This window comes from Uloborus diversus, chromosome 4, assembly GCF_026930045.1.
Source record: "Uloborus diversus isolate 005 chromosome 4, Udiv.v.3.1, whole genome shotgun sequence".
In the NCBI taxonomy this organism is placed as follows: Eukaryota; Metazoa; Arthropoda; class Arachnida; order Araneae; family Uloboridae; genus Uloborus; species Uloborus diversus.
In genome coordinates this window covers 170,323,053-170,343,685 of record NC_072734.1, presented here as the reverse complement: position 1 = coordinate 170,343,685, position 20,633 = coordinate 170,323,053, and the positions used below count along the sequence as shown (strand labels likewise).

The 20,633-nt window shown below is 33.8% G+C and overlaps 1 protein-coding gene across 2 annotated transcripts in view; it reads left to right on the top strand.

The window, feature by feature from the left end:
- Positions 1 to 20,633, top strand: part of LOC129221454 (synaptotagmin-4-like) — an 84,112-nt gene that overhangs the window by 14,148 nt on the left and 49,331 nt on the right. Inside the window, exon 1 of one of the 2 annotated variants that reach the window (XM_054855935.1) lies at positions 18,752 to 18,951. The exons of the other annotated variant lie outside the window; for it this stretch is intronic. Coding sequence (XP_054711910.1) covers positions 18,885 to 18,951 — 67 coding nt within the window. The 5' untranslated portion in view covers positions 18,752 to 18,884. Of the gene's footprint in view, positions 1 to 18,751; positions 18,952 to 20,633 lie in introns of those variants that run through there. 2 annotated transcript variants of the gene reach the window in all.

Below are 20,633 nucleotides of genomic sequence, written 5' to 3'. Positions count from 1 at the left end.
CTGCGACAGAACCCTACTCATTGGTATTATTGTTTCTAGAAACGGCTCCTGTCCCCCCAAGCCTGCCCATCCTCTTGGGCGGTTACGTGTGTATAGTTGTGTGTGTGTATGAGCAGTAGCGTAACTAGGGGTTGGCAGGAGTGGCTCTCGACAAGGACGCGGCAGCCAGGGGAGTGGCATTTTGACTGAATAAAAAAATACTTTTTTTAAAGAGTTATTTATTTACTTATTTTTTTTTATCATAGAATTTGAAAAATGTTTTGAAATTTTTTTAAAAAAATTCGCAAGAAAAAGAGCTAGAGGGGGTATTGTATATATATACACATACATAACATCTACTGAGAAGGAACATTGGGCATCATTGAAAACAATTCTAAAAAAGGAAATAAGAAAACAAAAAATTGCAATGCTGCCTCCTATTTATCGAATCAATTGATCAAAATGTTCCAAAAAAATTAGGTTGCTATGACCTCCGGTGACTTTCCATGTGGATGACTCTCGGGATGGGGGGCGCAATTTCTTTAGTTCGCCAGGGGCGCTAGACTTTATAGTTACGCTACTGTGTATGAGTAGGCTTGTGTGTGTGCGCAGATTTGTGTGTATGCACGTTGGCGTGTGGTTATGTGTGTGTGTGAGTGTGTATGTGTATGAGCGTGCGTGTGTGTAGGACATGGACGCCACCGACCAGGAGAAGCGGATTCCGGGTGACATTGATCAGGACCGGAGGAGCCGTGCCTGCAGAGAGTAGTGAGGTTGAAAAAGGAACCAGAACGTCAATGACGGTTAAGTAAAAGCAATCAGCAATCGTGATTGCTCAAAAATAAATAAATTAATTTTAAAAAAAATATGAAACGTTTCCAATTTTGTGTTGTATTTTTAAATAAATACAAATTGTGTACAAATATTATTAGTTGAATAGTATTAATTAAAATTTTCGGTCGCAATAGTTACACTTAGCTACATTGGTACTTGGCCTCCAGTGATCCTGCACCTACTAATTTTCATTTATTAATCGGGTTTAAGTGCCACGGCAAGTGGATCACTGAGACCTCCGAAATTTCGGCATGGTACTGAAGGACACTCAGCTACATCATCTACATCAACATATGAAGCCTAAAGAAATAAAATGGGAGTATATGAAATTGTGGCTGTTTTACTCAGAGACAATAGCCATTAAATAAGTGACTAGAGTCAAGTAGGGCACTCATGTTCCGCTCCAGTGTACTATTAGGGAAATTCTAAAGCATTCAATAAAATTTAAATTAAAAGTTGAAAGTTAAGCGTTCTGTTTTCAAACGTTAAGTGCTCGAATTTCAGTTTCGTTGCATCCTAATCAATTTTTTTTTAGGAAGATTTGTTTTACTGTTACACCCCTTACATGCTTTTCCTTCAAACTTTGTTCTGAATACTAGTCACCTACTGCGCCTCACATATTGATCATGTCATTTACCAAACAGTCAATCGGAGGCGACTATTCGACGGACACATTAATTCATAGATGCTTATAGATTTTAATAGTGTAGGTGAGTAGAGGAAGGTGCCGTCAATGAACCGGTTCTATGACTGGACTGCGAAGGGGGCATTGGTCTTTCAAACGGCTGAGAAAAGTAACATGTATCACATATTTAATTAAAACAAAAAGTCTGTTAGTATTATATTCTTTGATAGTTTGAGGCTTAAGCATCTGGTTTCAATAATAAAATGGTCAATACGTTCGCTGACATTTTAGAGAGCAAGTACAATCTTGCTTCGAACGATAATTCGAAATCGCTTTAACAAAATTCTCAACAGTTCAAAAGAGGTTGAAAAGTTATTAGCTAAAAAATATGTTTCAAAGGTTGGGAAAATATCAAATAGTGAAGGAGGTATGATGACAACAGCTGTGCGTTGTGTGAGTGCTGTTTTTTTTTTTTTTTTTTTGATGTTTCACTTATCCGAAAATAAAACATTTTAGAAAATAAATCTCTTTTTCTATAACTTAGTTATTTTTAGTGTTTTTTGAACACCTGTTGCAAATACTTGTAAGTTACGCATTGATATTTTAATTTGTGAAGGTGGTCCATTGATGGAAACTCGATGGCCCATCCATAGCAACCGGTAGCCATGAATGGACCACATGCTAAAATATTTATTTTTAATTTTCGTACTTTATTGCGTATATTTATCATGAAAGTGAATATTACTATTTAAAGAGAAATATACTGAGAAATTGTTCCTATAATTAACATGACATTTGAGTTGGATTTCTATTCTAAAAAAAATTGAAAACTGTTATGTGGTTCATTGACGGCAACCTTCCCCTTATATTTTGTACATTTAATGTAGTTTGTTTTAATGTGGTAAGCTAAAAATGATTTTGTAATAGATTTTTTCTTCGACATTATCAAGAAAAGATATATTATTTCAGCTCCTGTATCCCAGAGTTGTTTCGTTTTCTATTTTTTCTAGAAAACATTCGCTTTTCTGCATACTATTTTACTATTTATACTTACTGTTATTTTCCTGGGACATAGTATTTGTGTTTTGAAATATGACACTTGGGTCAGAGAGACCTTATTATTACTCTCTTATTATAACTTCGGCATTAATTTGGTTGATTGACTAAAGAAATATTCTATGCAAATACGTTCTTATTTATCTTCGGCTTAATCACATTACTCCCTTTTTTATCTATATCTATCCATCAATTACCAAACTAGACCATTAGACCACAAATGAGCTTGATCATTAAGAGACTTATTTGAAGGTAACTGTTGATACAATTACGTTCTGAAGGGCGCTTACAATTTTTTCCGTTCAACGCTGCGGTAGCATTTTTGTTTCCCCATTTTGCTATCAGAAGAGCAAATATATCTGCCATATTGAGATTTTTTTTTCATCAATTCGGCGTGTAAAAAGAATTAATATTTGAATTTAGAAAAAATATCAGTGTCATGCGAACTATCTAATTCGTAACTCCAATAAACTATAGGGGCGCTGCAGCTACTGTTTAATGGCGGATGAAAAAGGTAAAACCAACAAATACCGTAATTTATAACTTGCTTTGACGCTTTGTGAATGACAGTAATTTTTCATCGTGTTTGTGGGAAAATTTCCTTTCCATTCTTCTGAAATTACATTACACCACAAACTGTCTGAAGTCTGTAATTTACCCCAAAGAAACCACGTGGAATGGAATGTTTTACCCTTTTCTTTAGTATTGTTAATCACCACAAGGTAGCGTATTCGAGCTCTGGAGTTGCGATCAGTTTGACCAAAATGTAGCAGTAAAAAAGGTTTTAAAATGGTTATATAAAAAATAGATTACATTTTTTGAGCAATAACATTTTGAGGAACTGTCCTATTAATACTATAAAAACTGTGAACTTCTGTTGCAAATGTAATTATGTAAATCAAATTTGGAGTGAAACAATTAAGCTAACAACGCTCACATTCCTTGAAGACACGTATTTCTATTTCCAGCTTCATACATTTTGAAGAATATGGCAACGCGTTTTCTTGTAACCTTAGCAACAGCAAATCCTCATTAACAAGTTAAATATGCTCTGAAGGAATTCTTAGGAGAAACTCTCCTTGGGACTTTGATCAAGTTCAGTGACCTATTGGCGTCACGAAGAAGATCCCCATATTTATAAGATCGCACCGCAAATGGGAAGCCATAAAAAGGATTTAGCATCTTGTCTTCCAATACATGCAATTAAAATTCCGGGTAAGAAATTTTTCGATTCGCTCTAAAGTTTGCACGTTTCAAAGCTAAATCTCAAAAATATTTTGAATTTAAGAACTTTTTAAAATTTAAAAATTGATATTATATTGGGTATGCTGTACAAAGCTGGTGATTTGTGCTAAAATAATATGCTGCTGCTGATTGTTATTTTGTACGAATATCCAGGCAGAATATAAGATTAAGACTTAATTTGTCGACATTATTCGATCGTGTCCGTTCTTTGATGTAACCGTGTGATAGGTTTAACTTTTTTTTGCTTTATTTTTCACTAGAGGTAAATGCACGGCTTTGCCCGTAGTAGAAAATGAAAAGATCATTTGGTTCGCCTGTACATTTACAAATAATGGATGCTGAATTTCTCGCCAATTTTCTATGATAAATGGCTCGCCCATGTTACGGTTCCACGTTATGATGATTTCGTAATTTTCTCTTCCACGTTATGATAATTTGGTGCGTAAAATGTTCTTAAAATTGGAATAGAAAAAAATAAAATCGAATTTTTGAAAAATCGTTTAGAGATGCACACCCCCATGTTATAAACTAATTTTGTGCGAAATTTCATGAAAATTGGACGAACGGTCTAGGAGGCGCTATGCGCGTCACAGAGATCCAGACAAACTTTCAGCTTTATTATTAGTAAAGATGAAGATAAAACTTAATGAAGCAAAATTCATTTCGCAATTAACATTTCAACTGCTATAATGTGTTTCATCTGAAAAGAATTATAAATTAAAAAGTAAAAACATGAATCATTAGCAAAAATCTCATGCAAGCACGAAATGCCTAAAAATTGCAACATTGTAAAAATAAATAAACGACAGGAATGAAATTACCCCTAAAAAACCTGGCTTCTTGGAAAAGTATTTAACAATAACGAATACCTTTTTATATGTAAGCAATGACTTCTTTAAAATTTATGGTGATAATTTTGAAACGAAATATCGTGCCCGAAAGCCGGACTAATATAAGTTCCATAATCACTACTTTTACAGGAGAGCGTAAAAACGTTTGTCTGGTGCGTACAACGGTTGGGACTTGCACTCTCATAACACTGATAAATAATTACGAAGGATTTTGTTTTGTAGGATTACGTTGTTATGGCTAATTACGGAATAGTATTCTACATAAAATGCATTAACAACCAGAAAATTGTCGTTTTTTTGCTTTACGTTAGTCCAGCCCTGAGCAGGGCCGACAAAAGGCCATGTCAGTCTAATCGAAAACTAGAGGGCCTCTCGGTCAAATTGACAAGGGGCCCACCATAGCTCTCGGCGGCCCTGTTCCTGAGTCACAGATATAATTCGAAATGTGCAAACAAGTCACTGACAAGAAATTCGTACAATTCTAAATTTCACCAATCTAATTGGTTCCAAGCGGTTTGGATCTTAGGACCGCATATGTAATTGCAAATAAATTCATGTACAAAATATATCCGATGCAAATTTTTTATGATAGTCATCTAAGTTTTCGCTTTAAAGGAAAAATGTGACAAAAAAAAAAAAAGGGGGCAAAGCCATCTTTAAAGGGAAAAAAAATCTATTGTGCTCTGTGAGTTGGCGTCAGTGAGTGGCATTTCATCATTTGTGATGTCATCGGCAGAAACGTAAACCATGAAGGCGCACCGATTAAACTATTTTTTTTTAAAAACATTAAACTTAGTCAAATTGTTTTTAAAATGGTGAATCCTTTGTTTTTAAGCATGCTCTTTCAGAAAAAAAAACTTTTAAAATTTTGGAAACGACCCCATTCTAAATTTCACCAAACTGATTGGTTCCAAGCTGTTTGGATCTAAAAACCGTATAATAGATTGCAAAAAATAAAAAATAAAAAATCATGAAACAAAATATATCTTGTTAAATTTTTTTTACAATAGGCACCTAAGCTTTTGCTTAAAATAAAAAAAAGTCATCTTTAAAAGAGCAAAAAATCTTTGTGGATGTTTTTATTTCTTGGAGCTTTTATTCTCCATGGTAATTTTCAAGTAAAATAGACCAACAAAACATTCCTTACCGAAAGGAAAATAAAATTCTAAATTTCCCCACAGATTCTAGTTTTTCGTAACAGTAAACTACCCTTTTAGATAAGGTTTAACGTAGAGGCAATTTGCTTCCAGGCGTTTCGTATTTCTGGTAAACAATTCAGCCTTTAGTAACGCAGATCGTAAAATGTAACAAGATTCTAGCTGAAGTTTGTGTTTTAAAAAAGTAGAAGAAAGTTTTTTCGTTTCTCTATTTTGTAAATGTTTTGGTGAGATAGTGCTTGCTGTGATTGGTCGTTAAGTATTCTTTTGAAGTACACTAGAGCTTTGATTAACCGAGGATCCTCTTCGGTTAATCGGAAATTTCGGATAAAAGAGAGTATCTAAAAAAATGGCTATCAGAAGACCACTAAAATTTTCAACCTGGGTTTTAACGCGGAGACACCAGGGGTGATCACCTGGGGAGGGGGGGAATCATAGACAATACTTCGCCATTAAAATTTTTAGGGGAGTGTTTTTTGGGGTATTTTTTTCATTTAAGGGACTTTTGCTTTAGAGGCGGGCCTCTCTGCGAAATTTAGGGGGAATGCGCTCTTGCTCTTGCGGGGGGGGGGCACCCCTGTACACACAATTTTGTTTTAATTATGTATCACTTTAATTATAAATCAATATGCTCGATAAATGTTACACACATCAGAAAATGCAACGTAAATTTCATAAAACATATAGGATAGTTAGGCAGAGTGAAATGGTGAAATATTTACTCTGTTTTTAGCGCCACCTACCTGGTAATATTTTAACTATTTAGTGACGCATGTAGTCTGTTCCAGTCAGGAAAAGTTATCGCTAAAGATTAAAACAAGTGTTAATGTAAACAATTTTCAAAATTTGATACTCGTATTGCAATACTTTGTTGTAAAACATTTTTTCTCATTTTAAAATGATTAAATTCTGGTTATTAACATTTTAACTATTAACTGAGACTTACCAATATCCGGCGAAGTATTTATTTATTTAATACCAGCGGTATCCACATGGCATTGCCCGTAGTAGAAAGTTAAAATGTCATTTAGGTCGCCTGTATATTTACAAATAATGGATGATGAATTTCTCGCCAATTTGCTATGTTCATTTGCTCGCCCATGTTACAGTTCCACGTAATGATAATTTCGTAATTTACTCTTCCACGTTGTGATAACTTACTCGGTAAAATGTTCTTAAAATTAGAATATAAAAAGAACAAAATCGAATTTTTGAAAAATCACTTCGAAGTGCACACCCCCAAGCTACAAATTAATTTTGTACCACATTTCATAAAAATCGACCGAACGGTTTAGGCGCTGTGCGCGTCACAGAGATCCAGACAGAGAGACTTTGAGCTTTATTATTAGTAAAGATTATCTATTCATTTATTCATTTTTTTGTTTTATTTACACTTTCATTTGATCAGAAATATTTTTAATAATCAAATAAAAAATATTTCATTAGAAAAATATTCAATTTTTCACTTTGTCCAATGAAAAGAAGTGAAACTTTTCCACTGTTTTTTAAAAGTACAAATCTACTGCAAAATATTGAAATTAATGTTTGAATACAAGCTTTATAATAAAATACATTGTTTTTTCTTTGTTTACTGTAATTTTTAAAACAAGTTTCCAATATATTAATTAAGAAAAAGTTATCTTAACTGTTTCCCTTTGCATCACATTCTCCTACTTTAGCCTCCGTTCATCTTGAAGAGATATTTAGCTCTTACACATAAGTCATTTGGTCATACTTTACTGAGCTACTAGTGGTACCCGCACGGCTTTGCCCGTAATAGAAAAATTAAAAGGTCATTCGGTTCACCTGTATATTTACAAATAATGTCTGGTAAATTTTCTCGCCAATTGGCTCGTGCCCATATTACGGTTTCACGTTATGAAAATTTCGTAATTTACTCGTCCATCTTATGATATTTTTGTTCTTAAATTTGGAATAGAAAAAGAACCACATCGAATTTTCGAAAAATCGCTTCGAGGTCTACACCCCCATTCTACAAACTAACTTTGTGCCAAATTTCATGAAAATCGGTTGAACGGTCTAGGCGCTATGCGCGCCGCAGAGATCCAGACATCCAGACATCCTCTGGACAGAGAGACTTTCAGCTTTATTATTAGTAAAGATAAAGATTTCATAAAAATCGGCCCGAACGGTCTAGGCGCTATGCCCGTCACAGAGATCCAGACATCCTCCGGACAGAGAGACTTTCAGCTTTTTATTGGTAGATGTGGGGGGGGGGGGGGCTGGGGGGAGGGGTAAATAAAAACAATCGAAATGTACTGATAACTTGCTATCTGCAACAGAACTTGCTGCCTCTGATGATATTAAAAATAGGCCAGTTATCAGCAAAATAAATAAATAAATAAATAAAAATAAATATAAATAAATAATTTAAGAAATGAATATAAATAAAAATCAATGTAGCCGACTTCGGTTTAGCGAGGTTTTGGTAAGCAGTTTCGCATAAACGAGCTTCGACTATAATAATATTTTTCTTTAAAATTTATAAGTAAAAAAGACATTGTTTCAATCACAAAACTACTTTTTTCTGCTTTATAACTTTTTTAAAAATTAGTGAATAAAGAAAAGATTTTTTTAGCTTTAGAACTACTCTAAAAATTGTAAAAGTTTTGTAGAAAATTTATGAGCCCCTCTAAAATCAACAAAAAATATAAGAAACCTGTTGTACGTAGGACTACATTTCTTAAATGCAAAAAAAAAAAAAAAAAATCACTGTTATGCATGAAACTATGATAGTGATATGAACAAATCATTATGAGCCACTCTCCTCAAAACAGTCAGCTTGAGATTTGAACCTATGAAGCTGAAAAAAAAAAAAAAAGATGATGGAAGCTATTAAGATATTACATGGATAGATAAATGCAATGCTTTTATATCTAAAAAAAATATTCTTTAAAATATTGTTCAAGAAAATCAATTAATTTTGTAATAAAAAAAAAATAAGGGAATGACATAAAAAAAAGAATGATATATTATCAGAATCAAATATATTTTACTTTTAACATTACAGTCACATTAAATCAAAAAGTAATAATCATAACAATCTTTTTACTCATAATAAAGCAGAAGGTCTTTCTGTCTGGATCTCTCTCTCTGGCCGGATCTCTCTGTTTGTCAGGATCTCTGTGACGCGCATAGCGCCTAGACCGTTTGGCCGATTTTCATGAAATTTGGCACAGAATAGTTTGTAGCATGGGGGTGTGCACGTCGAAGCTATTTTTTGAAAATTCGATTTTGTTCTTTTTCTATTCCAATTTTAAGAACATTTTTCGAAGCAAAATTATCATAAGATGGACGAGTAAATTACCAAGTTATCATAACGTGGAACCGCAACATGGGCAAGCCAATTGGCGAGAAATTCATCATACATTATTTGTAAATATACAGGCTAACCAAAAGACCTTTTAATTTTTCTACTACGGGCAAAGCCGTGCGGGTGCCACTAGTAGTATAATAGTAGCGATAATAATGAGTGATATTTACTACATGGGGAAAAAATTGGCTTGGAAAAATAGTCGCATTAACCTAAGATAAGCGGCTGGATCGAATTCAGGAAACATTCAGTAATTCATACTTGGAATAATTATAAAAGCAAGAAAAAACAACAGAAGATTTTCGTTAGAATAAGAATGAAATGCATTTAAAATTAAAAGAGAGTTGGGGTATGAGTAATCTCGCAGCATTGTTAATTTTAAATTTCTGTTAAATATTATTTCTGTTTAAAATTTAAATTTCTAACAAATTTTAAGTGGCTTATTTTATTTGGATTTTACGCTCCACCAAAAAAGGTCCAATCCCGACAACTGTGTTTAATTGAAGTTCTTGTACACTTAAAAACAATAGAATGTCTTATTTTTTAAAAGGAACATTTGAGATTATGTAGTCAAGGCCGACGAAAGGTCATGTCAGCCTAGTAGGAAACTAGAGGCCTGGGCCCTTAAAGCGGCCCGACTCGGAATCGAAATTGTATAATTTTAGAAGTTTTATGCAGAGAAGAGACTCAGCGATCAAACTGACAAGGAGCCCGCCTTTGCTCTCGGCGGCCCGGTGTGCAATACAATACAACAGCTAAGAGAATATTTATTGAGCAATCACGTTGCTTATTGTTCTCATTTGACTGTTTTGAATTCCTATGGTTTTATTTTCCCCTCGCCTCCCTCTACAGCACCACCGTCGAAAGTCCCAATGCTGCTCCTCTAGCGAAAACCGTCTCCAGGTTGCGTCCATATCCAACACACACACGCATACATACACAACTACACACACGCGCATACATACAGATTCACGCACACATACACACACATGCACATGCGCGCACACATGTACACACGTACACACACACGCACACACACACATACACACACGTACACACACGCACACACACACGCACACACATACACGCACGCACACCAACACATACACACACGTACACACACACCCACACACCCACACATACACACACGCACGCAGAGCCCGATCATTCTGATGTTGGACACGGGGCACAGTTCTATTTCAGGGCCCCCCTAGGGCCCGACTTAGATTTTTGAAGACATTAGGCATGAAATTTATTTTGCCCCCCCTCCCCCATTCCTGCTTATTCTATATAATCTATACATATAATAAAATAAGATGTTTGTGTGTGTGTGTGTGGCGCGCTTCCCGGGAAAGCGGTAAGGCCTAGAAAGATGAAATTTGGTATACGGGTACAGTTTCTGCCGAAGATGTGCACCTCGGGCTTCGATTTTTGATATTTTAATTAGAAAAAAGTTATTTAATGTTTTATGTGTTTTTTGCTGTTTTTTAGTACTTTTTACCTCACAGACCCCGAACCAATCGCACCACACAATTTTTTTTTTGTACTATTGTGTTGGAAATTTAATTACAAATACGATGAATGAAAAAATTTTGAAGATAGAGCAATTTTTGTATTTTTTATGAATTTTTGAAAAAACCTTCAATTTGCATTTTTTTCTGGGTTTTATATTTTTCTAATATTATCCTACGAGAAGTATCAAAGCCTCATTTCTAAAATTTAAGTTGGTAATAGTAAAAACATTTCGCCCTCTTCAGAAGAAGAAAGTTCTTAAAAATACGCAATAGTTTTTTTTTTACAATTTTTTTAATGCTGAACACATCATGTCTTTCTACGCATCGGTCGAAAAAAGCGTTCAATCTTTTTTGCCTCTGACGTCACTACTTGGATTTCGATTCGATATTTACGGCGGAATCTTAATCACAAACAATGTTTTTTTTTTTTTTTTTTTTTTTTTTTTTACTATATAGCTTACTTTTACATTTTACAATGTTTTTTTTTTTTTTTTTTTTTTTTTTTTTTTTTTTTTTTTTTACTATATAACTTACTTTTACATTTTATGACGTGATGACCACGTGTTTTTCCAGCAGCGCTTGCTTTTTTTTCTTTCCTTTTTTTTGTTTAATTTAGGGATTGCATTTATTTCTTTTTCCATCCCCCCCCCCCCACCCCCAAGCTGGACCTTTTGCTGTATCTATATTACGTTACATTTCATAGTTGTGCGCATTTAATTCAATAAAAACAGCGAGATTTTTTTTTTCTTTGTCACTTACTTTACTTCGTTACTTTTTGCACACAACGGGAAATTTCGGAGATAACTTTTTTTTTGCTCTATTTAAATAAAAAAGCGGTTTTTTGAGTAATCTTTGTTTTTATTAGGAAATGAGCGGGGAAGTTAAAATAAATAGAGATGGATAAGAAAACTTAGAGATAGATCGTAAAGGTAGATAGCCGCCGAAGGCGGCATTAGGTAGATATAGAGATAGAGATTTAGTGGACAAAAAATGTTTTTTTCGAATCAATACTTATATAAATAAAAAAAGATTGTTAATTACTGTCAGCGATAGATATGCATAGATCGTATAGATAGTTAAACAAATATAGAGGTCGATATAGTAAATAGACAGCAAAGAAAGAGACATGCCCGTCATTTAAGGAACTTCAACGAGGTGTCAGTGCCCCCCCCCCTCACACATACACACACCATGACTTCGAAAAAACAATGCTTTCACACAGTGGCGTAGCTAGACCCGACTTTCGGGGGGGGGGTTACTTCTTATATATATATATATATATATATATATATATATATATATATATATATATATTATATATATATATAATATATATATATATATATATATATATATATATATATATATATATATATTATATATATATATAATATATATATATATATATATATATATATAATCGCTTGGAATTTTTTCCTTTTCTTTTTTTTTCTTTCTCTTCTCTCTTCTTTTTCTCTTTTTTTTTTTGAGACTAACTTTTCGGGGGGGGTTTTGTCCCCAAAACCCCCCCTTAGCTACGCCCCTGCTTTCACATAAAAGTGGAATTGCATTTTGTTATTTTTCGACAAAATTTGCATGAAGAGTACGCCGTTTGTGTCTCCCCTCACCTTCCTTTAAAAATATTCCAAACGACGGAACTGGAGATAGATCTAGAAAATATTTTATTCAAACTACTAATTTTATAGATAGATATAGATTGATTGATACCGCCACGAAATTTATTTAAGCAGCCGCCGAAGGCGGCAACATTGGTGTAAAAAGGCGAATGATAATATTGATGATATAGAGAAAAACATTGATTAATACCGTCGCTAAATTGTCCAAGCAGCCGCCGAAGGCTTGCAACCCTGGCGCAAAAAGGCGAATGGCGTAAAAAGGCGGACCAGCTGGTCGCCGCAGGCGGCTAGTGAAGCTATAAAATATGTCGATACCATGCTAAATTTGGAGGTACCTCATATCACAATAGAGTATTATGCATTTAAAAAATAGAAGAGATATTGTATACGATAGTTATATAAGATGTGGTTAAACTTTGCTCGTTGCATTAAACCGTAAATATCAAAGTTACCTATGATATAACTTTTAATAGTAAATACAGACTACACTTGGAGTGGTTTTAGGATTTGTAAAGACATCAAGTTTTTAAGGGGAATTTTATCAACAAATAAGAGATTTTTTGCTTCTCTTAGCATTTACACAAATCCACAAATATAAATGATATCACTGTACTCTAGATTCTGAGTGAAATCATTATTTATTTTTAATTATCATGATAAATTAAGGGGATTTTGGGCCCCCCTGAAATCTAAGAGGAGGGGCCTGTGCCCCTCATGCCCCTGCGGCAATCAGGCTCTGCACGCACGCACATACACTCACGCCTGCACACAGACACAAACACACACGCCTACACACACACACACATATACTCGTGATTGCAAAAAACATAATTTGAATACAAGATGACAAAATTCAAATCAATTTTTTTTCTCTCTTTTTTTTTTGTTTTAGCTGTTTAAAGACAATCATAGACGAGCTCACATTTATGATTTCATGGTTTACGTGGTTCCTCTAAACAACCATTTAAAAATTAAAAAATTGAAGCATTAAGCCTTGTAAATAAATTCAAAAGCACGTTCTTTGTCACAAAATTTGCAACACGCGCGTTTAAGTTAATTTAAATGTTTTACAAAAAACTTAAACTGAAAAACATCTTTCCTACAAAATGGAACATTTAAAGCCTCCTATTCGCGCAAATTACTTTTCTTCTGAAAAACCACTTGGTTTTAAAGCACCGCTCCCGCTGGAAATGAATTTGTATTCCAAGAAAGCTCCTCTTGTAGAAAAAGAGGTTATTCCCAGAAAAGGAATCAATCAACGGATTTGGCTGGGTTTCCTTCCTACTTTCGCCATTTGCTACTCATGTTTTTTTGATGAACACAACAGTTTTAAAGCGTCAAAACCTCTCCGAAAAAAAACGTTCGAAAATCTGTAATGAAAAATTTGAAGGATATATTTCCCTTCACGCTCGTTCGTTCGTTCTTTCACTTTATTTACATTTATATTTTGCACAAGTTGAGAACATTTTGAAGAGCATTTTTGTGCGTTGACTAGTGTCAAAGCTTGTTGAAGCAAATAAAGATGCAACAGTTCATACCAATTATATGTTTGTCCAGTTTAATAGCGATCTGTTTTGCATTTTTAAAAAATGATTAATTTTTGGAAGAGATTAATTGATAGAATAAGCAAAAAAAAAAAAAAAAAAAAAACATGGAGTCGGAAAATTTTTTTGTTTTCCCATTTGTTTTTTAGTTATTGTTTTTTAAATATCCGATATTGGAAATAAGGTGTGGCCCTTTATGGCGTCACAAGTGATGTACTTTGGCGCCCTAAACGTTTACACTTTGCTTTCAACCACGTTGCCAGGCTATGATAATTTGCGCTGTATGCTAACGGCATGAGTGAATGGCGTTTGATTACTTGTGATGTCATGTCCAGAAGCGTAAAAAATGAATTTCGACCTGCGCACCGCTTAAAATAATTGTTAAAAAATACTAAACTTCGTCAAACTATTTGAAAAATGGTCAAATCCCATGTTTTTAAGCATGCTCTTTCATAAAAAAAAATCTTTTAAAATTTCGGAAACCACCCCATTCTGCTAAAACTGAACCGGAGTTTACTCTCAATTATAGTTTACTTGAGTGTAGAGCAAACGCTTGGCAATGTCCCGATGAGTTGAATCAATTAAAAAGTTGATTGCACTCATCGGGATGAGCGGCACAGTTGAGTATCGTGTGAAGGATGACAGGTGATTTCTTCACTTTTCTACCCGGTTACACTTCTTAATAACTGCTCGAACGAAAGTTGATTCAACTAAGTTACGTCGTACGAAGGAGGTTTTGAAATCGATAGAAAAATCTATGGGCGTTGTATTGAAACATTAGCCTCATCGTTTCAGCAGCAGATTACTGTGGAAAAATTATAGTTGATTCTTTAGGAAGTCCTACGCTGTTTCTTTCATTTCATCGTCGGAATGGAAATGTTATCCATGAAATACTCTCTTGTGGATGAGAGGGCCGCAGGTTGAGAAATGAGGGATCCTCATACATATAATAGCCAATAATCGAGTAACGCGCCAGATTCAACAATGAAACTCGCGCCACGGCATGATAATTGATAGTATTTTTCGGTAATGTTTAACACGCAGGGAAAGGCTTTATTGTGACAAGGCTGAACTCGATCCGGTCACTTAACTGTTTTACTGGTAAGACTCATATCAGGGGAATGAAGAAACGAAAAAGGGGTCAAAAATGAGCGCCATCTACTGGAGTTTAGGGTTAATCCCCAGGAGTTAGGATTAAAATTTCAACTACCGAAATATCATCGAACAGGCAATGGCTTTGTTCAAATGTAGAAGCAATTTTCACCCGTCATACCTTGACGGGAGATTTTCTAGTTGAGAAGAAAAGAGATGTAAGTGTCCTTTTAAAAGTTTCTCATAAAACGCGTTAAAAGTTTAGATCCTAGGTAGGCTTTCATTGAAACGTTTTTCTAAATCATGCTGTGTAACAGTACCTACCACTGATAGTTGTACTTGATAGTACCATCCCTTGCCCCAATGGAGAAGACAGATTCTCCTACTATTTGTATTGGTATGTCAATTTTTGTAATGTTGGCACTTACTTTCCTTTGATTTTCACTGCCTCAAATCTGAACTGTAAGGTAGGCTTGCCATATTTCTGAAATGTTCAACCACGGGACAGCAGAAAGTCCCCCCCCCCTCCAGCGTCGCTAGTATTCAGAAAAGTACACACCAGTGGCTGATTTTTGAAGTGTTTTATTGGGCAGTTTATTCTCAATGCTATGAATAAATGATTACTAATTATGAACCAAAAACAGGAGTAATAAAAAAATGGCAAAAAGCAGATAAAATTGAAACATTTCATTTCTTCGATGTAAATATTTACAATTTATTTTAGTTAGAGAAAACACTTTGAATGAAGGATAAAAAAAGAACAGTATTTAAATACTTTTTTAGACAGTCTTTTTTCGGTTTTAATCATGTTGTAAAAATCCTCAGAAGCTTATCTGGTATTAATTTTATAAGTCAATGTTACAAATGATAAAGTAATTACCTCAAATAATCCAAATAAACCGTCACGGTTAATTAGTAGACCTTTTTGGTCATCTGTAATCACATTTATCATTTTCCAGGACGGGGAGTAAACAACTGTTCTCAACGGAATTTGATAAAACTAGTGATGATGACATCCGTTTGACCTGATCTTGACGGATCCGATGTCGTTTGCCACCCTTCACCTAAAACGTGGACTTCAAACGTTCGCAGCTGTTCGACTTAAACAGCTGCGACCCCATAGAATGTCAATATACATCGACAGATGTCCGCAATATGCTCACCTACCGCAATCAGAAACCGACAACGCGTACTCCCATGCGTTGTTCAGACCTGGACGCATTTATGTTTTAGCACGACTTAACTTTCGATCAATGAGGTCGTTTCTAAAATTTTAAAAGTATTTTTTTCTTAAAAACATAGGATCTGATCAATTTTTAAATAATTTGTTTAAGTTTAATATTTTTAAAAAATTATTTTAATCGGGTGCGCTTTCGTTGTTTAGGCTTCTGCCGATGACATCAAAAATGATGAAATGCCATACAGTGTTGCCATTCACAGAGCAAAACATTTAATTCGCACCTTTACTCACGTGTACTGGCAGGGGCGGCATTTCAGCATTTCGTTTATGGGGTCGAGTTTTTTGAACATGAATTTCCTCAGTGCGGTATAAAATACATATTGGTTAACAGGAAGTGATAATAAAATGGTTTTAATGTTAAGAACAATAAAGCAATATTGAAGTTGAGACACAAAAGTTATCTACTATAAAATGACTGACCTGATTGAAATAGCCAAAAAACAATGGAAGCAAGAAAGTTATATTGAAAAACACATTTCCTTCAAATTCTTTGAAATGACCAAGAAAACTTTTTAAATTGGGCTAGTATTTATTTAGCGTCTTTTAAAAAGTATAGTCGCAATTCACAAAACAATTCCTCTTCCCTCATACTATAAATATTATAAGTGTATTATTTTCTTTTTCGCTTTCTATAACCGATCTACATAATATTGAACAGACCAATGATAAATATATCTCATCAAATCCTGTCTCAATTTCTTGGGAAGCTGAATTGATCATTTTATTCAAAATAGTGATTTAATATTTTGACTAAAACTTCATGTGATTTTGTCACCTCTTCTACACTGGCATTGGCATACAGTAAAAACTGTTATGGAACGTTCTGTCACAAAGTTTTACACTTTGTCCAAGGGCTCAAGCATGCATTAGTGTGAAACTTACTAAGAGTTTCAAATGTTAATCCAAGAATTAAGGTTAGCGGATTGGAATTTTTGTGATAGATTGTAGCATTGTTCAAAAAACGCTCCGCAGTATAAATAAAGTAAACAAAAATTCAAACAAAGTCATACATATTAAAATGACATCAGATTTTCTATCTTTGAAAAGGTCGCTTTCCATTAATTCTTTCAGGGGGCTTTATAGATTTAACTTTAGAATATCATCGTGTGTCACTCAGAGATTGTCAAGTAAAGAGCCTCAAGATATATTTGTTGATATCAAAGTATTTTTCGATGTGGGATGTTTTTCATAAAGAGCATTTCTTTACAAAGAGTTTCTAAGAAAGCATATAATGCATCTAGTTGCTAAAATATGTTTCTAGTACAAGGAATCAATGAACACTTATTAGCTAAACATTAAGTTATAATATGAGCATAAAAATGTATGTAAAATGACATGGAGTTTACGCGTAAAAATTGCGCAGTCTAAACACTGTACGGGCATCTCATAGAAGATGCACCAGCATAACATAGAATACATAATTTTGAAATATTTAACTCATATGAAGAGATTACTTCTTTGGTTAAGGCAAACAATTATTCTCCATCTGTTTTTCTGTTCTTAAAATGCAAGCAAATAATTTTCGAAGTTATCTAAATTGAATTTAGCCATTTTTTTATTATTCTTAGTGAAAAATTTGGGGGTGCAACCGCCCCCTCTCGCTCCCCCTATTTGCCGCCCCTGTGTACTGGCAACGATAGGGTTGATAGAAAGCGTAGAGCGCAATATTAAATTCGCTTCTTGTATATCATGACGTGGAAACGCGGTAGAAAGATGTGCCAAAGTGCATCATTTGTGACGCCATAAAGACCACGCCTTGTGTGAAAAATCAGACATTTAAAAAAATTAATTAAAAAATAACTGTTGGGAAAATTAAAGTATTTTCTTGGTCCAAGTTTTTTTTTTTTTGCTTATTTTATCAATTTCATTGACTAATAGTACTACTTTTGACTGAAGGAAACAACCCCAGTCCCTCTTCCGCCAACAGGTTTCACTGATGGGGGGGGGGGGGTATCTCCCGGTAAACCCCTGTTGGTGCTGTAATAACCGCAGTCATTCCGACATTTAACATTTGTCCACTTTTCAGCTAAGCAAGCCCATTTAGTATTTAACCTGCTTGCGATAAACTTTTTGAACTGATTCTAGAAGTTATAAACGAGTACACAGAATTCGCTGTTGAAAAAAATATCAAGCATATATCATGTGAATGATACTTTTATTAAGAAAAGAACATTGATTCGCTGGGAAAGAATAGATTGAATCACATAATCAAATGATAATATAAATCTTGCGTGATATCAAAGGTCATATGCATGAACGGATGACATGCATAAACGTAAGTCATTAATTAAATTTTGAAATATATCTTTGTATCTTTCATGAAATAATAATCCATAAATGAGAAAATATTGTCCTCTTTAATCTCCAAATTTAATGTTACGTCATTTCTATTCTTCTTAAATCGAATAAAAACGACAACAATGGTTTTAAAAATAAATAACAGTGTAACAAACCCAACATAGGAAAACGGAGTTTCTCGCAGCTAAAAGCATAGTCATTCTTAAATGGTAAAAAGATCTTACATCTCATTGGATGATGGTTTCCGTAGCAACCGCCCCTACGTATTTCCACAGAGGATGCGCAATACAGAACAGTTGATTTGCTGGTCGATGAGATGTTCGGCAATTCTTTTTAACTACAATATGAGGAAAAAACTCATTTAACAGTTAAAGTTTCATCAGATTTTCTCATTTTGACATTTGTCATGCTGTGAAACGAGATTAAGAGGAACCAATAATTGTAGTAGTTAGTAATCTGCAGCTAAAAGAAATCGGTTATGAATCTACGTAGAGCTCTGCTGGATCTGAGAGAAGACGGGCCAGAAATTAAAGCTGTTGAGGAAGGTGAGAAATATTCGATTGTCTTCGAAACTAATTTCTCTTGATTGGACGATCCCTTTCCAAAGAAATGATTCAAACGAATAGTATTGTTTAATACGTTGTAATCTTTACAGTTTTTGGAGTAAGTTTTACTGAAGAATAGAATGTTAAAAAAAAATTCCGAGAATGATAAGTTATTGAAATATCTACTACTTTTATATTTTTGACAAATTAATTTATGATTTCATCTTTATTTTTATTTATATGATTTTTAATGAACTATTGAAAATGTGATAGTAATGTGTAAGCAGTTTTTAATCTAAGATCATACGATTAACACTTAAGGCATTTATTTAAACGTTTCATTTTCAAATTAATTATTATTATTTTTTAATACCAAGCTGTGAAGGGAACAACAACGTTTAGATTCAGTGAAACATTATTCAATAAAATCAAAATTTCAAAGATAAAAAATTCTAGTAAAATCTTTTGAGTAACTGTTACAAATTATGCTTATAAGAATTATTATTCAAGAATTATTTCAAACAAATTATTATTGTTTTGTATTAATATTAGTATGATGATTTACATGTAGTGTGCTTACTAAAAGGTTAATAATCTGTTAGGAAATTATGATTTGCCATTTGTTATATTTTATTGCATGCATGTATATAATAATATATAAATATGTATACATACACGATTTATAACACTCCTTTCGTGAGAAATTAGTATCAGGATGAAATCATTTTAGGTAAATATGTTTTGCTTAATTGTCAGTCAGTTCAATTATTTCCAGTTTTAAAACAAATACTTAAAAGCTATTTACTAAAAATAACGAAAATATATTGTTTTTACCACTTTCTGAAATTCAATTATATTAGTTTCTTTGCTGATGATTTCATTTTTTTTATGATGCCTTCCAAAGACTTTTTGTATCGTAAACATGAAGATCAATAGTAAAACGTAACTTGAAATTAATCATTGATTTTATCAAGATCACAACATTTTAAAAACAATACGCAGAAAAAAAGAAAAAAATATGTTTCGAAATTGCCTTTCGAAATTAATTTTCAAATCTCTGTTGTTGAATGAGTTTGCCGCAAACAATTCATTGCAATTCGTCTCATAGTTCACAGCTGAGAAACGAACGTTTTTCTTACAGTTGTACTCTTATTGTCCTAAAACAAACTTTACAGAGCAACTGTTTCCTCTTTCAATCTTAGCGTACATTTTATTAACCCCTTTGACTGTTTCTAGATCGGATTCTTTTAACGATGTCAACATTACCCACATTTTAACATTTATCTAAAATACTTTTTAGACAATTGCTTCCTGTTAAAATATTTCTCCCTTGCATATTTTTTACAAAAAATCGTTTTTGTTACCTTTCTTTTTTTGTTATTGATCAATCACGATTGCTTATTGCTTTCATTTGACTGTTTTTGGCGTTCCTATGATTTTATTTTCCCACCTGCAGCACCACCGTCGACCAGCCGCCTCACGATGCTGCTCCTCTAGCGAAAACCGTCTCCAGGTTGCGTCAGTATCCTGCACTTACACGCATGCATACACGCACGTATACACACACAAACGTATACACACAACACACACGCATACATACACCTACACACACATACACACAAACACATACACTCAAACACATACACACACGCATACATACAGACACCTACACATACATACAG